Source organism: Lacerta agilis, chromosome 3 (genome assembly GCF_009819535.1).
Source record: "Lacerta agilis isolate rLacAgi1 chromosome 3, rLacAgi1.pri, whole genome shotgun sequence".
Lineage (NCBI taxonomy): Eukaryota > Metazoa > Chordata > Lepidosauria > Squamata > Lacertidae > Lacerta > Lacerta agilis.
Genome location: NC_046314.1, coordinates 22,274,835 through 22,297,243, shown reverse-complemented (window position 1 = coordinate 22,297,243; position 22,409 = coordinate 22,274,835). Strand labels below are relative to the sequence as shown.

Below are 22,409 nucleotides of genomic sequence, written 5' to 3'. Positions count from 1 at the left end.
CTGCAAAACTAGCTGCTTGACTATTTGTAACTGGCATTATACTTGTATCTTGTGTCAGTTCAACAATTGTATCAGGCCTTTCCTCCTGAGGTAACTGTCGCAGTTTTTGTGCCCTAGTTATCACAAATGCACTCTGTACATGGTCAAGTAGATCCCACCCAATTAACATTGGAGCTGGGATTTCTGGTGAAACTGCTACTTGCCATTTTCCAGACCATTGTTTATATGTCAGATTAACTAATGCGACTGGCAAGATTTCTGGCTGTTTTGATATTCCTTTTAAACTGATTGTTTTGCCTTTAATAAAGTCTTCTGGCTTTAACAAATCAGGATGTACAATACTAATCTGAGACCCTGTGTCTTTTAAGCCTTTATATGGTTTACCATTCACCCAAATTTCTTCTCCTGTTTTGTGTAATAACATGTCATCTTGTTGAATTATATAGCACCTCACAACTTGGGCCACTGGTAACTCATCAGCCTCTGACTGGGCCTCGGTTGTCGTGGCAACCATGTTGGCAGTTGGCTCTGTCTCCACAGTTTGGACACAATATGTCTGCTTCTGAGGGATATTATTTGCACTCTTAGTTCGGAATTCAGTTCTACAGTCCAATTGTCTATGGCCTTTTTTCCCACATTGCCAACAGATTAATTCAGGTCTTTTACCCTCACTATATTTATTTACTTTTCCCTCAGTCCCCCCCGTTGTCATAGGCGTGTTATGGGGAACATTTGCATTGGCGGGAAAAATTTTCTTGGCAGTTTCTGTGGTAAACTTTGTGGGCTGTTGCGTTCTCTTAAACTTATTTGTTTCCCACTGCTTGTCCTTATATTTTGGGGCATCATAAGCGTGTTCTCGGATTTCATTTATTTCATCTGCCAGATTAGCAGCTTCCAGGATGGTTTTAGGGCGTCTTTCTTTAATTAAATACTTCAGATGACTATTAATCGTGTCATAAAATTGTTCTAATGCAATCACCTCTTTTATTTTCGCCACAGAATCGGCCCCCTCCTGTTCTAGCCACTTGTTTAAATAATTTGTAGTTTTAGCTCCTAGTTGAGCAAATGTTTCCTCACACACTTTTTTTATTGTTCTAAACTTTTGTCTCAGTTGCTCTGCAGTAATTCCGAATCTCACATAAACCAACTGTTTAAATGCTTCAAAATCTTTGGATTGATCAGATGGCATTTGAGAATAAATCTCTGTTAATGTTCCACTAATACGAGCTCTCAGTATTTGCATTTTCTCCTCATCTTTTACTTCAAAATCTTCACAAGCCCTCTCAAAAGAAATGATAAATGCTTCAGGGTCGTCTTTATCTCTGAAGTCAGGGAATCTTTTTAAATCCACCCTGCTAGGATTTTGTGTGGAACTATTGTTGTTGTTTCTATTATCTACAGCTGATAATTCAAGTCTTTTCATTTCTAATAAATATTCTCTTTCCTCCCTTTCTCTTTCTCTCTCAATAGCTAAGGTCATTTCTTTCTCTTTCAGTTCTCTCTCTTTTGCTTCAGCTTGTAACTTAAATTCTCTCTCTTTTGCCTCAGCTTGTAACTTTAAGGTCATTTCTTTCTCTTTCAGTGCCATTGCCTCTCTTTCTCTCTCTCTCTCAATATTTAATTCTCTCTCTTTTGCCTCAGCTTGTAACCTTAATTCTCTCTCTTTCAGTGCCATTGCCTCCCTTTCTCTTTCAATATCTAGCTTTGCTAGTTCGATTTTCAAATTAAATTCCTTCTCAAGTTTCCATTTTTCAAATTCCTCTGAGGCTTTAAAACTCGTCCCCTCAGTAGGATTTTTGTTAACTGTTTCAGTACTGGTTTCCTCAATCTGGGAAACCCCATTTTCTTCTTCAGAGCTTTCTACTTGTGAGTCCCTAAGAGCTGTTTTAGTCTTTCTAGGTGGCATTTTCTATTTATTTGGTGGTATTATTTCTGTACTTAAATCAAGGATGTTTCAGTTAAACTATTTCTCCAGGCTCAGTTTCCACAGTTTAGGTCCAAAGTCACGCCTAAAGTTACCTCAGTGCACTTTGTCCAGCGTACTTTTCCGACCTCTCACTATAAACCTTTCTGCCTGAAATAGTTTCAAACGCAAAGTATCTTTGTAACTCTCTCACAATCTCACAGTCTTAGGCGCTATCACACCACACCCTAGGGCCAGGTAATTCCTCTCTGAATTTCCCTTCTCCCTTTCCAGGTGTATGCGATCCCCTTCCTGACTAGATTGTAGAGTCTCACTGAAGTTTGCTTAAATCCTCTTTAAGCCTCACACTTCACACAATGCGTCACCCTTAAATCTTTCTTGTACCTTGGCACTTCTTGCCAACACTTTAGATCTTTGATCTCAACGTGACCACCACTTTATGTCTATCTTTCGTCCCGACGCTGCCACCACTTTAATGTCGCGGGCCCTTCGCCCTGTACAGCCCACCCCCGGACGTTTTACGGTCTATGAGTGCTGCACCAACGACAAACAGTCCCCAGCGGCAGCCCTTCAGACTACTAGCTGGATCCTGCTTACTTCATTCACCACAGACGAGGATATTGTGAACTAAAAAGATGTTTATTGCGTACAAAGCTTGTGGTTGCTGATAAAATAAAGGTTGTTCAATAAGCTTATAACAGTTGTCCTATACCGGCCTAATACCTCTAAAAGTTACCGGCCTAATACCTCTAATAGTTAACTAAATATCAATAACAACGCGTTTCACAATCTCTTTATCCTCTCTGCTAACATCCACCTAAGACTCTAAACTCCCAGCTCTATCTCTTGACTCACACTTCAACTTCAACTCCCCGCACTTAACTCTAACTCCTCCTGCCCATACTTCAACTGCCTTACTGTCCACTGGGAGGGGTGTTTTATACCCAGGCTAAGCCCGCCCCTGAGGGTTCTAACTGTCAGAAAAATTTAACCCCTACCTGGCATTGGGCTAGTTCTCCACAAGGACATCTTAAAAATATATGTCCAGGGCTTCCTATTTCCCCTAACGGGCAGGTGCAAAGTCTCTGTGCGTAAGGGACTCTTCCATAGGAGCCTTCCAGAACCGGCGAGGGCAGGGCTGAGCTTCTAGTGAGAGTGAAAGCCCTTCTTGCATTTCTGGATGTGAGGAAGTAGTGTTGCTGGAGCGGTTACGTATCTCCTGTTTTCTATGATTTTATAATCAGGAGCCCTTGTACAGTCCTGTTGTCTCTCTATGTCCATGATTCTTTGCCTAACCACAGATCTAACTTGGCCCAAGCCCACAGTTAAGAGGGTTTGGGGAGCAAGGCCCAGTTTCTGGAGTGTGTTTAGGACTGCTGTCTGCCTGCCAGACTGAAATTGGTCGCTCAGAATCAATGGGGCTATTCCTCGGGGAAGCAGGTCTACTCTGAATATGACTAACATTGGATATCATCCATTTCAATCTGCACATTTTACAACAGGTCAGTTCCATCAGAATTCAGAGAAATCCAATTCCTCAAGCATCCTGGGCATAAAGCGAGATTCATTCTGTGAGCCATTTGTTACCCAGGTGGTGTCTCAATTGCTTGAACAGACAAGGAATCACTCAAAGTGAAATTTAAAAAGCGGCCTGCAAGACTTAGATATAGATTTCAGTCTGTTCCCTCCCCTGCCCTGTCACTTTAACAAGTCTCTGAAACGTGAAGAGCTAACATCGGTGCCATAAAGTGTAAATGCTTAGCTCATTTTAACATGGGCATTCTCAGCTGGTCTCAGTGTGCTCTCCTTCTGCCGAGATGGGCCTCTCATGCAACAAGATCTACAATCCATTTATACCTTGATTGGAATTCGCTCCCATCCCATTGAAGTTACTGAGGTTTTCATTGCTCTCGAGATGCAGCAGAAAGATTGATGCCTGACTGAAACTGGCCACTCGGAGCATATCTGACCAGTTTTCAAGCAGCTCCGCTTTTCTTTTCTTCTCAACTCCAGGTACAATTCAAAATGCCTGCTGCAACAAAAGCTGGCATGGACTATTCATCCCAGACTTTCATTGTTGATTTTTGAGGGTGGATTGAAAAGGCACCCCAAAGACTGAGACAATCTTTAGCAGTTGTCTAGCATCCATTATCTTTTTATGTGGAGACTTGCCATTATTTAATATGAGGTAGCAGAGGGTTTGGGCCTTTCCCCACTCCCCATTTTTTAAAAAAAAGAAGGGGAAAAAAGAAGTTTGCTGCCACGTGAAGCAGTGGCAGAGTTGCAGTCAAGGCAGCTCTCAGGTGTTTCCCTTGGAACATCCTTTTTTCATATATAAATTCTTTATTGTTTAAAAAATACAAAAACATATACATCACATACATTATACCCCTTATAATAAAAATTAATACATGCAAAACTAATAAATTAAATAAATGAAAACATTTCAATTTACTTAATACCAACTTCCAATTATTCTCACTGTATTTTATATTATTATATTAATATAGTGTACAGTTATATATTTACGTTTGCTCAATTTCTCAATCTTCTTGTCTCATCTTATTTGTGTGACGGTTCAGGCTACCTCTGCCATTAGGATTCCGTTTATACCATTACTCATTAAATATTCTTTAAACATCCTCCATTCTTTCCACACTGTTTGGAACATCCTAATGGAAACAACACTTCAGGTTGGCCCAAAAGTAGGTATGCTGCTTGAGAATCCACTTTCTTTGTTCTTGAGTCAAGTTCTCTTCATTCACAGTATCAGTAAAGAAAAATAATCCTTTTATCTGACTCCACTATCCTTTCCAACTGCCGTGCCATGCTTTCCAGCTGCCAGCCTAAAATTTGACCGCCACTTTGTGGTGTGTTCACTTATGTGTACCCATGTAATCTGTTGTGATGAATTTCGTTGATTCAACTTTGGGGCCTACTTTGTATGGTTGTTCATAGTGCACAGTTTGCTCTTGGTTTGAGTTTGTAGTTTGCAAGGAGAGAGCTTAGCCACAAGCCTCGGGTCACACAACATGTGAAGTGTGGTGCAGGAGTAAAAATAGACCAGGGAGGAGTGTAACTGCTACACAGTCGCAGTGAGCAGTGGTTCATTTTTTTGTGTTCTGCAAAGGCATCCTATGCCATGGTGTTCCATTGTTCCCAGGGAGAGAGATAGTTGCCCATGCTGGCTAGTAGGTATGTCCAAACTTATCAATGTTGTTTTCCTTCCTTTTTTTTTTTTACTCCTACATTCAGCTGCTCACATTTCCACGTCTATATGTGATTTGAAACAAAATTGCCAAATCCTTATGGTAATTCAACAGCATTTCAGCATGCAGTTCTGCTAACAGACACATCTCTGTTTGCAATTTTGCTGCATGTGCACATCTTTACAAATCAATTTCCCCCAACAAAATGCATTTTGTGTGCTTGTTTTCACCAACGTATGAATTATTATGTACAATTCTTCCTTGTGTACACGCTACTTGGATGTAGAGCCACATTGCAAAATTCAGATGAATTGATTCTCGAATTGTCTCAGAAAGTGTGGATTCAGTAAATTTGCCCATAAATGTGAACTGGACTGAATTCCTTCCCTACTGGCCAGTGGGAGCAGGCATCATTGCCCCCAAGAATCATGCCATAGACTCATTCCTATTGGATCGTTCTATAGCTAATCGAAATGCCACTGGGCTCCTTTGACTGCAGCTCCACCACTGCTTGAAGCATAAGAAGAAGAAGAAGAAGAAGAAGAAGAAGAAGAAGAAGAAGAAGAAAAATAGCTTGAAAAATCAGGATTCTGTGTCACACTTGGAGTCTACTCAAGTAGAGGAGAACCCCCATTGCAGACATTCAACCCCCAATACATGGGGAGATGGCTGCAGGGACAGCCAAAGGGATGTATAGTCGTACCTCTGCTTATGCATCCCTCTGGATATGTAAACTTCGGGTTGCAAACACAGCAAACCTGGAAGTGTATACCTCCGGGTTTCGCCGTGCATGCATGCACAGAAGTGCTCAATTGCGCCACGTGCGTGCACAGAAGGGCGCCTCCAGTTACGAAGTTTTCAGGATGCGGCAAGGCCTCCGGAATGGATCCCGTTCATAACTGGAGGTACCACTGTACTGGGGATAATGGTGCCATAGTAATTGTGTAGAGGGGAGAGAATCAATGGAATGGACTATTTGCGGCAGATTGTCATGACCCAGGCGTGATAATTCCTGATAGTAAAGTTCCTAGTGTACTTGAAGGGACCTATGTCTGTGTTTTATAGATACCTCTGTTGACTGGATTAACTCTGATCTCCTTAAACTTTCAATGCAACTGACATGTTTATAATGCTTGCTTTAAGCTCGTCCTGTGTTTTCAGGACGAGGCTGCTTGGAAACAGGAATAAACTATGTTTACACACAAGAAAGCAGAAATCGATGTCCATTAATGAATCCCCACTTGGAGATATTTATTTAACTCAACAGCTTTAAGTAACTTTTTAAAAAAGCAATAGCAATATGTGTTAGAATAATCCATCTGCTATTTTAGCATCTTCCCTTCCATCCTCTTATTCCGTTTCCTTCCTCTTCAGCTAATTTCTCCTTATTCTGTTCATTAAGCTGGGTCAAATGCTAACACATTTCACTGAGCAATATTTTAATTAAAAGGGGGGGGGGAACATTGGTGACTATGGCTGCAATCCTACACCTTTCAAGTTAATGAAATTAAGGAAGGGTAAATAGCTAAGCCTGTAAGTCCTCACAAATGAAGCAGCCTTTCCCTCTGTCAGTATTGTTGAGTTGAAATAAGAAATGAACCAACCCAAATTCAGAGTTTCAGGATTCAGCAATCTTGTCTATCAGCCACTTTTTAAATACATTTATTTATTTATTTATTTATTTATTTATTTATTCGCATATCTGAGACCTGTATATATTCTTCAGTTTCCATATAGGCAAAATCCAACAAACGTTAGCTTAAAAACCTTACACACACTTACTTGGGAGTAAGCTCTACTGAAAACAGCAGGATTTGCATTCCAAGTAACACTGAGAACAATGTAATGGGAGCTATTCATACTTTATAAGTCTCGTTTATTTCAATGGCACTTAGCAACAACTGACTTATGCATGCAAAAACATGTGCTGAGTTTTCAAAAATTCACCTTTGATCCCAGAACAGAGTGTAAGCATTTCTAATAAAGACCCCCAAAATAAAGCTTATTTGCTTTGCTGAACATATTGTAAGTTAGGGTGAGATCCAATGTTAATGATTTCAGTGGATCACCTCTGAGAACCTTTCTACACTTACAATTTATAGTGGCATAGTTGCTGTTTTTCTTAATTTGTGTGTGTGCGCTGCCACACAACGCCATCATTATTCAGTTAGTATTCATTGGAATACTGTACTCAAAACCCCACTGATTCTACTACTGTGAAAGATCTAACTCTTGTGAAAGATCTGAAATGGCTCCACAATATTTCCATTTGTGTAGCTAGTGGGTCGGTAGGTGTGGTTTGGGAGACATCTGTTTTGTGCCACTTTGCTCCAACCAGTGAGAGCTGCCAGTTTACGAGCTCAGATCAGAAGAGAGATAAAAGCTCACAGCAGCAACCATTAGCTGCAGACAAAAATTATTCACTGTAACCAGGTTCGTCATACCTCAGGCAGACACATAGCTCCTCTCCCAATCTATACTCCCACAAAATCAGAATTCTGGAATACTAGGCAACCAATTAATTAATTAATTAATTAATAAGTTTTTAAATGGCTATACCTGCATGTTCATAACCTGTTCTCATATTGCCACCCTCCAGATGTCTCATGGAGGAGACACACAAAGAAGGGCCTCAGAGGATGATCCCAGGGTCTGATCAGGTTCATATGGAGAGAGGTAGTCCTTGAGGTATTGCAGTCCTGAGTCGTTTAAGGCTTTTGTAGGTCAAAATCAGCACTTTGGCCAGAGTTTGGCCAGAACCTGCCATTAGTGTGGAAATGTAAACCCTAAATTCACTTTCTTAATAACAGTGGCATTTGACCAAAGGTGCAATAAGCTACAAATTCACTCTTAAAAACATCGGATCAGGCAGCAACTATAACATTATAATTACCGTAGTAAATGTGGAAAGTGCCGTTGGATCTCACCCTTCATCCTTATTAATGGGATACCTTGCAACTTCTTAGCTAATTACAATGCCAATTAAGCATGTCAGTTATGGGCTCCCTTGTTAAAAGTCCTATGTGACACCTTTAGGTAAAGGTAAAGGGACCCCTGACCATTAGGTCCAGTTGTGTCCGACTCTGGGGTTGTGGCGCTCATCTCGCGTTACTGGCCGAGGGAGACGGCGCACAGCTTCCGGGTCATGGCCAGCATGACTAAGCCGCTTCTGCCGAGCCAGAGCAGTGCAGGGAAATGCCGTTTACTTTCCCACTGGAGCGGTACCTATTTATCTACTTGCACTTTGACGTGCTTTCAAACTGCTAGGTGGGCAGGAGCTGGGACTGAGCAATGGGAGCTCACCCCATCATGGGGATTTGAACCGCCGACCTTCTGATCAGCAAGCCCTAGGCTCTGTGGTTTAACCCACAGCGCCACCTGTGTCCCTACCTTTAAGACCAACCTATTCAGGTTTCAATCCTGTTCATGCTTACCAGGGAACAATCTCCATTGGAGTTCAGTGAGGCTTACTTCTGAGTGGTGAACCGTTATTGCGGCATGAACCCAATTTAGAAATGGGGGCAGCAGTGACCCCCTTCTGAACCAAAGTAGGTGCTAAGGATTGTTAAAACTGAAAAGTATCAGTGTATGCTGTTTATTTGCTAAGGTGGAAGACGGGAGAGAACCAGAACAGGTGGGGAGCCACACTCACCCTTCTCCTAGAAAATAAGCAACTTTGATGCTTAAGTCTATCTTTGCAAGGGGGATAACCAGAAGAACTTGGCCATACCTCTGTGACTTCTCATTCGCCATGCCTCTGCAACCTCCTAGCAGTCCCACCAAGTCCATTGGGCATCAGCTGCCACTGCATAAGGATCCTCTGTAAAAAGATGAGTGAGCAAAGGATAGCGATTCACCTAGTGCAGAAACCAAACCAATATCTAGCAAAAAAAACAACAACAACCCTACCCAACCTTGCAAGTGTGATTTCACTAATTTTTTTTACCAATGGAGAAAATAATTTCATTTCCTTCCCCCCCGCCCCACCATCCCCAGTGCATTTCTTCTTTAAGGTTTTGACAAAATTTGACAACAGTTACAACAGGACCTCTGGGTTTCTAACTTTCTTGAACACGGTTTAAAGGGGGGGGAGTTCTCAATGACAGGATTTTCCAGCTTAACATTTTTGTTAACACAAAAGTATTGGTGCCTTGTTTTTTGCTTTTTTGTTTTTGCTTCAGACCCATACTAACGGTAACCACCTTGCCTGTTCAGTTCTAGGTAAGATCCGGAGCGCCGTGGGAAGTGCTCAGCTCCTCATGTCTCAGAAATTCCAGCAATTCTATTGGCTATGTCAACAGAATCTGGTAAGTCGACATTCTTAAACATTGCTCAGCAGATGTGTCTCTACTTCCTCTTCTCCCTTGTCTGTTATCATCTTCTTAAGCCATAGGTGGGGTATCTCCCCAAGTTAATATTTCATAATGAGAGCTGGACCATAAAGAAGGCTGATCGCCGAAGAATTGATGCTTTTGAATTATGGTGCTGGAGGAGACTCTTGAGAGTCCCATGGACTGCAAGATCAAACCTATCCATTCTCAAAGAAATCAGCCCTGAGTGCTCACTAGAAGGACAGACCCTGAAGCTGAGGCTCCAGTACTTTGGCCACCTCATGAGAAGAGAAGACTCCCTAGAAAAGACCCTGATGTTGAGAAAGATGGAGGGCACAAGGAGAAGGGGACAACAGAGGATGAGATGGTTGGACAGTGTTCTCGAAGCTACTAACATGAGTTTGGCCAAACTGCGGGAAGCAGTGAAGGATAGGTGTGCCTGGCCTGCTCTGGTCCATGGGGTCACGAAGAGTCGGACACGACTGAACGACTGAACAACAACAACAACAATGTGCTTGCAGAAGTTGTTTTTGAAAGTTTCATTCCTCCAAGGACACCCGGCTTGACGCTTGAGAGACATGCACACAAAATCCCGGAGGAAAGAATTGTATGCAATTAAATCATGGTGTGTTTGAAACAAGTGCTTCAAGCATAGACCCTCCCAGTGTCCCGGATTTACAGAAACCATCCCAGTTTCTGATTTGATCCTGGAATGCTTTTCCTTAGGACGTCCCTATTTTCATGGGAGAAATGTTGGAGGGTATGGAGTTATGTGACCCACCCCCCCATGCCAAGGAGATAAGTAACTATACAACCTTTAGAAGACATCTGAAGGCAGATGTGTTGGGAAGTTTTTTTTAATGTTAATTGTTTTGTTGTGTTTTTTATATATGTTGGAAGCTGCCCAGAGTCCCCCCAAGAACCTCCCCCCTCCTTAAAAAAACAACTGCTCTGGAGAAGATTTTGTAGAAGTGCAGAGAGCACAGAAAGGAGGAAGGAGAGGGAGGTGAAGTTCCACTGTGCTTGCAGAAGTTGTTGTTTTCTTCTCCTGGCAGGGTGGCTCACTTGCAAGTCACATGAGCTGTTTTGCTACTAGTCCTAAAGGTAAAGGTAAAGGACCCCTGACAGTTAAGTCCTGTCGTGGATGACTCTGGTGTTGCGGTGCTCATCTCACTTTACTGACCAAGGGAGCTGTTTGTCCAGTTTTTCCAGGTCATGTGGCCAGCATGACTTAAGCCGCTTCTGGCGAAACCAGAGCAACGCATGGAAACGCCGTTTACCTTCCCGCCGGAGCGGTACCTATTTATCTACTTGCACTTTGACGTGCTTTCAAACTGCTAGGTTGGCAGGAGCTGCTAGTCTTAGTGGCAGGCGAAAGGCTCGCAGAATCAACCTGAGTGGCGTAGTTCAATACAATGACTGCGGCACAAAACCTGCCAGGATAGCCGGCACTTCTTCCTTGAGGTACCTTTTCCTGTCACTCCTGTTTCACTGCTACAGACCTAAATTAGCTGTGAAGGAAACTTCTGCCAGGATGCGTTGCCGGTAAAGGACAGGGCTTCCTGTTACATATCCTTACCCTATTACGAGAGAATTAAATAAATGCTTCTGTTGCCATTAGAGGATGTGACCTATAAATCTGTCTTACTTTAATCAATCATTCTGCAATATTTGCAGCATAACCTTTTCTGACATGACAAGGCGTTCATTCTGTTTGAGACTTGGTTAAAACAATGAGTGTTTTGAAAAACATGCTGGCTGGAAGAGCTCTGAGCTGCGGTTACTCACCCATATGCCTTGGTTTGTGAGCTGATTAAGGACCATGCTGGTCATTTTTCCCCACTGCCCACATTTCCCTAAAGTCTTGAATGAGCAGCTTTACTCTTTCAGTTCTCTGAAGGCCACATTATGTATATTGGGAGGGGGGACACCCCCAATCCCATGCAATAGGATTCCCAATCCCTTAGGCTGCATCTAATGGCAGCTTTGCCTTAGAATCATAGAATCATAGAGTTGGAAGAAACCACAAGGGCCATCCAGTCCAACCCCCTGCCAAGCAGGAAACACCATCAAAGCATTCCTTCTTTGGAGGTATTTAAGCCTCCGCTTAAAGACCTCCAAAGAAGGAGACTCCACCACACTCCTTGGCAGCAAATTCCACCCTTGCCACTCAATGTCACAATCTGCAAAAAGGTCCTTTTCTCATTGCAACTGAGATGGCCTCCAGGAACCCCTGGAGTTCCACAGCAGTGGTGTCAAATACTGTTAAATTATCTGTTTAGCAGAGGCTTCGAAAAATTTGTCGCCGTCTGCCACTGCCGCGGCAAAGCTGCAGCAATGCAGGCGCTCTCCCTGGTCACCTCAACCACAGTGCCTCGCTCTGAGGTGGGACTCTGTCCTCTGAGCAAGGAGACATGGGCTCTGCTGCCATTCCAGTGAAGACATTGGTCCATGCCCAGTCAATGAGTTGGTGAGTGTGCAGCAGCAGCAGCTATGGTGGACGCCCTTGCTTTCATAGCAGCCACAGTTGGCTGAATGCTGAACATGGTGTGGCTATAGCAGCAGCACCAGATTTAGGTTGGTGCAGGCAGTTCCGCCGCACAGGGCACAGAGCCAAAAGGACACAACATTGAGAAGATCCATATTTGAGAAGAGCCATTTGGGGGCACCAATATTTGGCCTCGCACCGGGCGCTATATTGCGAAAGATTACCCCCCCCCCACCGTGGCAACAGTCAGGGGTAGCAAGAACAACCTGCTGCCCTTTGTGATCTACCAGGCTTGAAGCATGCCACGTTAGAGCACCAGCCCTGCTCATATTTATTCCAAGGCTTTCGCTTCTCAGGCGCCGTCCTTGTAATCGACGCCTCCATTAACACTTTCAGAAGAGTCGCTGCTTTTGATCACTGCCGACGGAAACATTACTATAATGCTGTCTATTACACATTTCCTCATTGCATGTGGAGCACTGGAATTTCCTGATGATCAAAACACCATCAGCTTTTAAAGTACGTTGTGATCCTTAATTTGTAACAGCGAGATCACCTGGGAGTCGCACCTACCTATCCTTCAGAACTGTCATATGGAGAAGCTTGTATCTACATTTTAGCATTCCATCTCTACTTGTCCTCCAGTCCCATTTATTTGCTTTAACCATTCCTTTTCAGCTAGGTGGGCTTTGCTATGGTCTACTGACAGTTGTCGTATTCGGGGCTGGGAAGGAATTTCCCCCTGCTCTGCAGGTTTCGCCTTCCCCATAGCGCTAGTAACAACTTTGGCGGCTAAGGCCTTGGGCGGAATCCTAAAGTCATTCATCCAATTGGGGTGTCATGAAGTGGTGACTCCCCCACCCTCTGTTCCATGTGGCGGTGTTAACAGGAAACCCAGTTAGAGGGGTGTGGAAGGAAGTCTCTGTCCAAAGAGCCAAGTGTGTAGGGCTAGCGGGCCATAGAGCTTCCCCACAGCATTAGAGTGCCATTTGCGTAAACCTGCGTTTTGCGATGGTTCCACCCCCAAATAGACCCTGTCATGCCTCAGTCCCCCAGGGGGCTGAGGGGATACATGCCCAGGGTCTTTGCCAAGGCTTCCTATATCTGAAATCAATTAAGTTGTGGCCATTTTAAATCTCAGACTGTTGTCATGGCCATTCATTTACCATTCAGTGGTCAGTTTGGGGGCTCTGCGTGCAACCACATTTTAGCATTCCGTCGCTACTTGTCCTCCAGTCCCATTTACCGGTATTTGTTTTATTTTGCTTGTAAGGCCTTTCAGAGATGGAGGCTTGTCTGTTTCATCCACTGCTCTTTTTCTTTTTTCTTTTCCCCTGCTGGTCTGAAGCTTAACACCAAGGTGAGGAAGCTGTGTCTCTCCAGATATTATAGGACTCTGACCTCCATCCAGGTGTGATGGAAACTGAAGTCCAGCAGCATCTCTTCAGATGGTGCAGGACATAAATAAAAATAAACATTTTTGGGAAAAGGAGAGCCGAGGCGAAAGCAGACTTGATGGTAATTGAGTGAATGCATTTCATGTGCACTTTAAAAAAAGAGTAAATAGATGCACAGGGGGCTTGTTGATTTACATCTTAACTACAGCAAAATACATTCCTTAAGGGCTCCTCTCATGCAATTAACATCACATGAAGTTCGGCCCTCAGAAACACACCGTAGCAACCAAGCTTGCCAGAATGTGGCAGGTTCTTCCAAACCTCCCCCCCCCCCGCAGGAAGGTATGTGGTGAGTGGCTGTGAGAGGGAAGGAGGGAGGACTGTTTTATGAATGGAGCACAAATCAATTGCAGACTTGGCACGTTTCATATTTCCTGGCTTCAGAAATGCCAAAGAGAATCTGAGCAAATGGGATGAGTCTCACTAGGAGGGCAACTGAACATCACAAATGCTTTTGTAATAGCACCACCAGCATGAGACAAAGTAAGGGCAAAGCAAGTGACCAATGGATTTCAGTTTCCAAGTTGAACACTTCCACAAATTGACCTATCGTCCCTGTAATCTTGAGGCTGAGTCTCAACAATGAGCAGCTGCCCCACTTCCTGTTCTATTTCCAGGCTTGACTCAAAATGCTGACACTTCCCTTCAGAGCTGTGGGCAACGGTACCAGAATTAGCTCCCCCCATATCAGCCTGTCTTCTTTGGTAGGCCCTCCTTTGGGTGCTGCTCTCCTCAGTGGTGTCTGCCTGGCTCCTTCCTTGCAGCAGGGGCCATGGGATGGAGCTGCAGAGTGGCCCCTCCATTGCCGCCATTGCTGCATCTTGCATGGAATGAGCGGCGGGGACAGATGCACCCATGGGAGTACCAAATTGGCTTGGGCGGTGCTTCTATGCAGCCTCAACCTTACCAACACCCTGCCCAACCACATCCCCATCCAGGTGTACACTGTAGTGGGACAGGTGAGAGGAAGCGGGGTTGCCACCTGCCTTTACCAGCCGCATTGTTGTTTATTTTTTTCACCCAACAAGAAAACATTTCACAGATTTTCCCATGGTGTTTTTTTTTAATTAGTTTTAGTCTCTCAGAACTTGACTTTTTAACACAGCTGGGGACTAGGGGGTTGTTACTGTTACATTTATTTATTTATTTTTAATGTCATACTTTTTTTAAAAAAATGGATAATGATAATTGTAAGCTACCCCAGGAATAAAACCCTTTTTTGAAGTTCAAAGTAGATATTGAATGAATGAATGAATGAATGAATATATGAATATTTAGAGCATGAATGCAGTAAAAAAAAAGTTAAACACTACATATGAGCAATGTTTCACCAATATAGCAGCATAAAACGATAAAAAATAAAGCGATAAAAAGACAAGGTAATAACGCATTATGAACATAAAAAGTAGGATGCCATGTGTCTATCAGCGTTATCATTCCTTAACCCTTACGTAACGTTAAAAACCATGAGTGCAGATCTGCCCTAAGTCTGTTATGCTTCCGCAAGCCAGATTTTTTAAAACTTCCCAAAAGAGCTTTGGAGTCAATTGCAGACATAGTGCCTTGATATGATCTTGTCGTCTGTGGATTCCATTGCAATGCGTTTCTAAAATTGCTGCACGGTGGCAAAATCATTCATCTTAAGCCACCTAACTGCAAGATAGGCGATATTCTCATTTGATTTATGTTTAGGCCAGGAGTGCCACCTTAAGTAATTTCAAAAGTGAATTTGGTGCATTATTCTTAATAGCGTAGTCAGATATACACAAACAAAGATGTGTGTGTGTGTGTGTGTGTGTGTGTGTGTACAGATACATATTAGATTCTCCTTTGCAGAAACCAGGGTTTTTCCTTCATGTAGGCACATACCAGAGATGGATGTTACTAGCCTTCTGAATTCTAATGAGATCACAGCTCAAGGCAATGCAGTTATAGACCAATACAGAAGTGCAAATATAATCCATGCCCTTTTTGTTAGCTATTTTCCCTCTGGACGTAGATCAATTTATTTCAAGCTGCATTTCTGTGTTGTTGTTTTCGGAAAGACGAGTTTCTGGATAAGATCAAATTTAAGGGTGCCTCAAGACGAAGTATCTCCAGTGTTATGCTTTTTGGGGCAGATGTTATTAGTGTGGAGCATTGCACATTATCGATTTATATATACATTTTGGTGGCAGGAGGCAGCCCTCTTGTGGCCCAGAGAATGTAAAGCAAGAGCTGTTCAATGAAAGAGCAGCATTGGCAGCTATGCAGAACACAAACTCACTGTTTCCAGCGGAATCACTAAGGAAGTAAAAAAATCACCACCTTAAATTAGGGTGGAATGGAAAACCACAGTGGTCTATTTCTAATAGTCATGGCGGTATATATATTATATAAAGCATAACCCTGGATAAAGTGAAGAATATCTGCAATGCAAATATGATGAAATACCACCCTTTGCCAGGTAGACTGTGCCACAAGCTGCCAGACTTCTGTTAAATGCTGCAAGTGGATTAAATCTCATTTGCAATAACCAAAACTGTATTAATCTCCATCAATTGATGCTTTTGAATTATGGTGCTGGAGGAGACTCTTGAGAGTCCCATGGACTGCAAGAAGATCAAACCTATCCATTCTCAAAGAAATCAGCCCTGAGTGCTCACTAGAAGGACAGGTCCTGAAGTTGAGGCTCCAGTACTTTGGCCACCTCATGAGAAGAGAAGACTCCCTAGAAAAGACCCTGATGTTGGGAAAGATGGAGGGCACAAGGAGAAGGGGACGACAGAGGATGAGATGGTTGGACAGTGTTCTCGAAGCTACTAACATGAGTTGGGCCAAACTACGAGAGGCAGTGAAGGATAGGTGTGCCTGGCGTGCTCTGGTCCATGGGGTCACGAAGAGTCGGACACGACTGAACGACTGAACAACAACAACAACAATTTCTAATGGTCTGGCACATACTATGCACTTGACGCGTGCTGCACTGAGATATAAAATTAACAAATTATTGGTTGAATTACATGTAAAACGAAAAAATAAATTAGCATTAGCCACTCCCATCTCCTCCACTAAGGATTTCCTAAGTAGCAAAGTTAATTCTGAAAAACACAAAAGTCTCCTCAAAACATGTTTGGCTTTTGACAGGAAACCCCTAAGGCACAGATTGATAAATGGTAGAGCAAGAGCCCTACGAGTGGCTCACAGGAGACGTTTGGAAAGGAGAAGGGATATGTGAATGGGGTCATCAATAGCAAGAAGGGTCTGTTGAAAAATGTTTAAAGTGTCTCCTCCTGGTCAATGGAAGCTCTTTCTAGAACTTCTATGGTGTCATGGCTATTAGAAGACACCACCTTCCTTTTCTTAGATTGTTTGTTTCTGGAAAATATAATCATTCATATAGATTAGATAGATGATAGATAGATAGATGATAGATAGATAGATAGATAGATAGATAGATAGATAGATAGATAGAGATACATAGATATATATCTCATACCAATAAACACACTTAACCAGAAAATGATGTACGATTCCTCAGAATAATTGCACATTTTGTGATAAATTCATCTATTCTCAATTGTCTTCTATGTTCTTGTATTGCTGCCATCAGGACAACTGACTCTGCACCCACTCTATTGTTTACATAAAGCTAAAATGGGGAACCTGATTTCTAGGAACTGATTATTGTTTGACTAATCCCCTTGTTGACCAACGGTTGTGTGTTTTAGATAGCCAAGCAGAAATGTTTTAGATTCCAAGGTTACTAACATATAATAGATATTAGCCTGATTTCCAGAATATTTCTGTTTGAGAACAATTCCAAAAGATATGCATGTAATCTGCTTTGTTCAATCCACATTTCCAACATTTATCCAACCCTAACTTGTATATTAAGTTCCATTTATAAGGTGTTAAATACCACCGATAGAGGGGTTTTTATAAGTTCTGCCTTAAAGGTAAAGGTAAAGGGACCCCTGACCATTAGGTCCAGTCGTGGACGACTCTGGGGTTGCGGTGCTCATCTCGCTTTATTGGCCAAGGGAGCCAGTGTACAGCTTCCGGGTCATGTGGCCAGCATGACTAAGCAAGATGAGCACCGCAACCCCAGAGTCGTCCACGACTGGACCTAATGGTCAGGGCTTCTGGCGAACCAGAGCAGGGCACGGAAACGTTGTTTACCTTCCCGCCGGAGCGGTACCTATTTATCTACTTGCACTTTGATGTGCTTTTGAACTGCTAGGTGGGCAGGAGCTGGGACCGAGCAACGGGAGCTCACCCCGTCGCAGGGATTTGAACCGCTGACCTTCTGATTGGCAACCCCAAGGCTCTGTGGTTTATCCACCAGCGCCACCCGCATCCCTTAGTTCTGCCTTAGGTCTCCTGAAATTATATTAGAATGGAAATTGTCCCCAATCCAGTTCCATGGTTATTCTTTGATCCATATCTTGCACCCATTTTCTCATATATGTACCCTGGTTCTGATCCAAATTCAACCAAACCATAGTTAAGTTTGGGGAAAGAGTATTCATATCTTTTGCACTATGTAGGAAAGACCTGTTTTGTGTGAAAAGCTTCGCATCATTCCAAAAATATTTTACATTCTGGCTCCCAAGTGAATTAAACCTCTTTTGTTGTATCTATGTCAGGATCCCAGTGCAATGCCACGGCCGACTTCGCAGGATCTAGCAGGATTCTGGGACTTGTTACAGCTTTCAATTGAAGATGTCAGTATGAAGTTTGATGAACTACACCAGCTGAAACTGAATGAATGGAAAATAATAGAATCACCTGAAAGGAAGGTAAGCAAAATATGTGCAGATGAGCTCCTTTTCAATTGGCACTGACATGTGCAACCTTCTTGTGTTACTAACATCTCATTGATCTTTCACGTTTGAATTTATTCCCAGTTCAGCCAGTTATTTCACAGTGTACTTTAGTGGGTGGGTGGGGGAGTTCCAGCAGTAAAATAATAAATAAATAAATAAATAAAATACCATATCTACTAGAATCACCTTTTTTGTCAAAAAATAAAGGTGTGCATTAGATTCGATGGCACATTGCGAAAAATTAAGGTGTGCATTAGATTCGATGGCACATTTACATTTGCCAGCAAATACTTTTTTTGGTTTCAAGGTTCTGAAAATTGAGTTGCCCATTAGATTCGATGGCGCATTAGACTCGAGTAAATAGAGTAAAATATGGATCAGCAATGCTTGCCCACTCTCCATTAATGGGCAATTCCTAATGTTGACAAAACTGTAGTTTATTTGGTCTAAATGATGCTTTGAGTCTTTGATTCTGCAAGATTAATTTTGAGGGGTGGCTGCACAGGAGGAAGCGCACATGACATCTACTGCCCAAATTGTGTTGGTCCTAATCCTATCCTCGACTATACTATAGATAGGTGCCGCATTCTTTGTAGACCCAGCAATCCTATGGCTCACTAGAAGCATCAGGTCTTCCTCTCTGAGGCTGGAATCTGGTGTTCCTATCCCTGGAAACAATGTCAGTAGGGCTATGGGTAGTTTGGAGGCGTATCAGGATATCTCCCAAACCTGGAGGGGGGGGGAGGAAACTTTTTTACACACAACACACACACACACACACACACACAGAGAGAGAGAGAGAGAGAGAGAGAGAGAGAGAGAGAGAGAGAGAGAGAGAGAAGCTGAACACAAGGGGCTTTAGAAGGATTGTTCATTTCATCCACTTTGGCCAGGAGGGGGGAAAGTTATGCTAGGTTTTTGCTTCCCTATTCTAGTAAATGGAGAAACACAAAGCAGCCTTTTTATACAGAGGGGCTCAAGACGCACAAAAAAACAGAGAGAGTACAGAGCAACAGATCAGAATTAAATAATAATAATAATACACAGATACTGATGCAAGGTGACTCATGGCGTCCATCCAAACTCCCAGTAACCAAAGCAAGCTCCTCATCTTCTTAGGTGGTTGGTCATCGACTACTAGTCATGCTGGCTATATATTGGAAAATCATGGAGGCAATTTACCTCTGAATACCAATTGCTGGAAACAACAGTGGGAGAGTGATCCTACCCTCATGTTTTGCTTGCAGGCACATATGAGAAGCCTATGGTGTTTGGTCACTGTGGCAAACTGGAGTAGACAGGCATTCATCTGATCCAGCAGGGTTCTTCTTATATTCTTATATATAGCTTGGGAGCTTTCCATTGTTTGCTGAAGAAACTCAAAGACATTGAACATTACACAGGTAGCAGTACAAGTAAGAGTAATCTAATAGAGATGAACAGAGCTGCAGAAAAGTTGAGCTGCACTTGTAGCCAAATGCAATGGGGAAATCCTGACATAGGATGGAATATTTTGATAAAGCAAGGACTTAATCTGGAATTGCTACTAGCTACTAATCATGATGACTATGTTCTACATCTACTGCCAGAAGCAGTATGTTCCTGAATTCCACTTGCTGGGAATCAGTGGCATAGTGTGGGTTGCCAGTGCCCAGGGCTGTGCAGAGGGAGGGAAGGGAAACAGACCAGGTACGCATGTGCATTGAACTGCCTAAGGCATCCACGTCACCCAGGAGGTTGCAGCTGCAGAGATAAGAAAAGAAGAGCTGTTCTGTTGTCTGAAGAGGTCACTTCCCGGTTTGCATGGAGAAGCCATTTTCAACGGAGACCAACAACGGAAGTGCACAGCTGTATTGAGGCAGCACTGGGTGTTGAAATTTTGCACCCCTAACAATTTTGCACCTGGGGCAACTGCCCCTGTGCACCCCCTCCCATGCTACACCACTGCTGGGAGTTGCAGGTGTGCAGACTGTGCTTGCACTCTAGTCCTGCTTGCCGGTTTCCCACAGGCATCTGGTTGGCCACTGTGGAAACAGGATGCAAGACTAGATGGGCCGTTTTCCTGGTCATAGGCTCACATTATGTTCTTATGCTAGGGTGTGCCTGACAATAACTAATGTTAAGAGTCTTAATGCAGAGAAGAGAATAGAGATGAGCACACAGCTACAATCCCATATTTATCAGAAGCCAAACAAAGTATAATGGGTCAAATTAAAAAGCAAGTCCTTTAGATAGTCTTTCCACCACTCCCTCAACTTGAGAATATGTAATTCCGTGTAGGGAAGAAGATTGGGTGCCATCCAGTCAAAAGGAGGCACTTCTGAGTCCTATTGATTTCAGTGGGAGAGTTAAAATGTGCTTAAAACACACTCTCTCTGATTGAAATCAATAGCACCCTCTGTTTCCAAAAGACTGAACAAGCTTCAGCAATTTTTAATAGGGTTGCAAGTGGACCTTGTGGAAAATAAGTATTCCACTCTGCTTCCAAGAAAAGTAAACACAAATTGATCCAGCAAGGTTGCCAGCATTAATGAAATCTCTTTGGGGGTTTCCATGGGTTTAATAATGGATGCCATTTTTGGATTTACTTGCGACGAGCATGTTCACAAATAGAAAAGAAAACATTCTGCAGCTTATATTTATGTAGGGCCGGGGGTTGACAACAAGGGAAACATTGGTGTATGCTTTGATCATACATGATTCAGCTTCCATGCACCCAATGGCTGTTCTCCACAGGGAAACAGCACTTATGACCCAGAATGGAGCTCATCGGATGTTACTTCTGTTAAGGATAATGGTTTAATTTCCTTGAATGGGAATGTTTGCTTATGTTGAATTGTTGTTTATTTTTAGCATGAGGTTTGGCAGTAGCTCTCATGTGATTGGCTGACTGCGAGTCACAGGAGAGAGGTGTTCCATTCTGTTGTGACTGTTACTCCAGTAACTGTCGTTTTTTAACTTTTTGTTGCTTCTGCTCTCTCTCTCTCTCTCTCTCTCTCTCTCTCTCTCTCTCTCTCTCTCTCTGTGTGTGGAAAATGGCTGCTGAGAGAGGTTTCTCAGGATACAGCTGACAACAGTGTGTGTTAGTGTGATCTGTCTGAAGTGAAACAAAGGATATCCCTAAACATTAATAGGGAGAAACCTGAGCATGAGATTGTAAATATATTCTTCTAAATTTTATGTTTATGCAGTGTTTTTTTCTGGGGGTACGCAGGGGGTACCCCTAAACATTTTGTGAATCTTTGTACTTTTGTCCATTTACTGTATTTATTTTTCCCATTTTGAACTATAAAATGGTGATTTTCTTGAGTCAAAATGAGAGTACCCCTAAACATTTTCTTAGGGGAAAAAAAGCACTGTGTTTATGAAAGTAAAATATTTTTTAAATATAGAGTCTGGACACTGCATATCTCATAGATAGATAGATAGATAGATAGATAGATAGATAGATAGATAGATAGATAGATATAGACACACACCACCACCACCACCACAAACAACAACAACAACTTCTTCCATGCAACCGCATCGGACATGTAACATTTCACACAGAAGCATTAGCAAATGTCGGAACTTGCTCTACAGTAGCGCTTGATGTTCTTTGGCTTCTTTGTTCACTTCCTTTTATTCTCGTTCTTCTTTTTCAATGCTCATTCTAGGAAGAAAGAAAGGTTCCTCCTCCAGTACCAAAGAAGCCCCCCAAAGGAAAATTCCCTATCACGCGAGAGAAGTCTCTAGACCTGCCTGACAGACAGCGCCAAGAAGCCCGGAGGCGGCTCATGGCTGCAAAGCGAGCGGCCTCTTTCCGGCAGAATTCAGCCACAGAGCGTGCAGACAGCATCGAGATCTATATCCCAGAGGCCCAAACAAGGCTTTGAGGACTAGAACACTGCATAGTTTCTCCATCTTTTTTTTTTTTAAAAAAAAAAAGACAAAATGAAAGCAAAACGCTTGTACAGTTTGTCTCTTCCCTGCTCATTTCCCCCCTGCCTTTGGTCACAATTTCCCCTACTGAATGATCCTTGGTGTCGTCTCCTTTGTGCTACGAGCACAGCGGAATGCTTTCGATTTCCTCAGAATTTGCTGAGCCTCTTGCAAGAACTGCTGTTCTTTTCTCTCCATTTCTCTCTCCTTTCCTTTCCTTTCCCTTCCTTTCCTTTCCTTTCCTTTCCTTTCCTTTCCTTTCCTTTCC

General features: G+C 42.9%; 1 protein-coding gene across 2 annotated transcripts in view; it reads left to right on the top strand.

Annotated features, from left to right (window-relative positions):
- DLGAP2 (DLG associated protein 2) overlaps positions 1-22,131 on the top strand; it is a 157,999-nt gene extending 135,868 nt beyond the window's left edge. For both annotated transcript variants that reach the window (XM_033143005.1, XM_033143004.1), the window contains exons 10-12: positions 9,349-9,440; positions 18,038-18,190; positions 21,877-22,131. In XM_033143005.1, coding sequence (XP_032998896.1) covers positions 9,349-9,440; positions 18,038-18,190; positions 21,877-22,095 — 464 coding nt within the window. In that variant the 3' untranslated portion in view covers positions 22,096-22,131. The remainder of the gene's footprint in view (positions 1-9,348; positions 9,441-18,037; positions 18,191-21,876) is intronic.
- Positions 22,132-22,409: the final 278 nt, after the last annotated feature.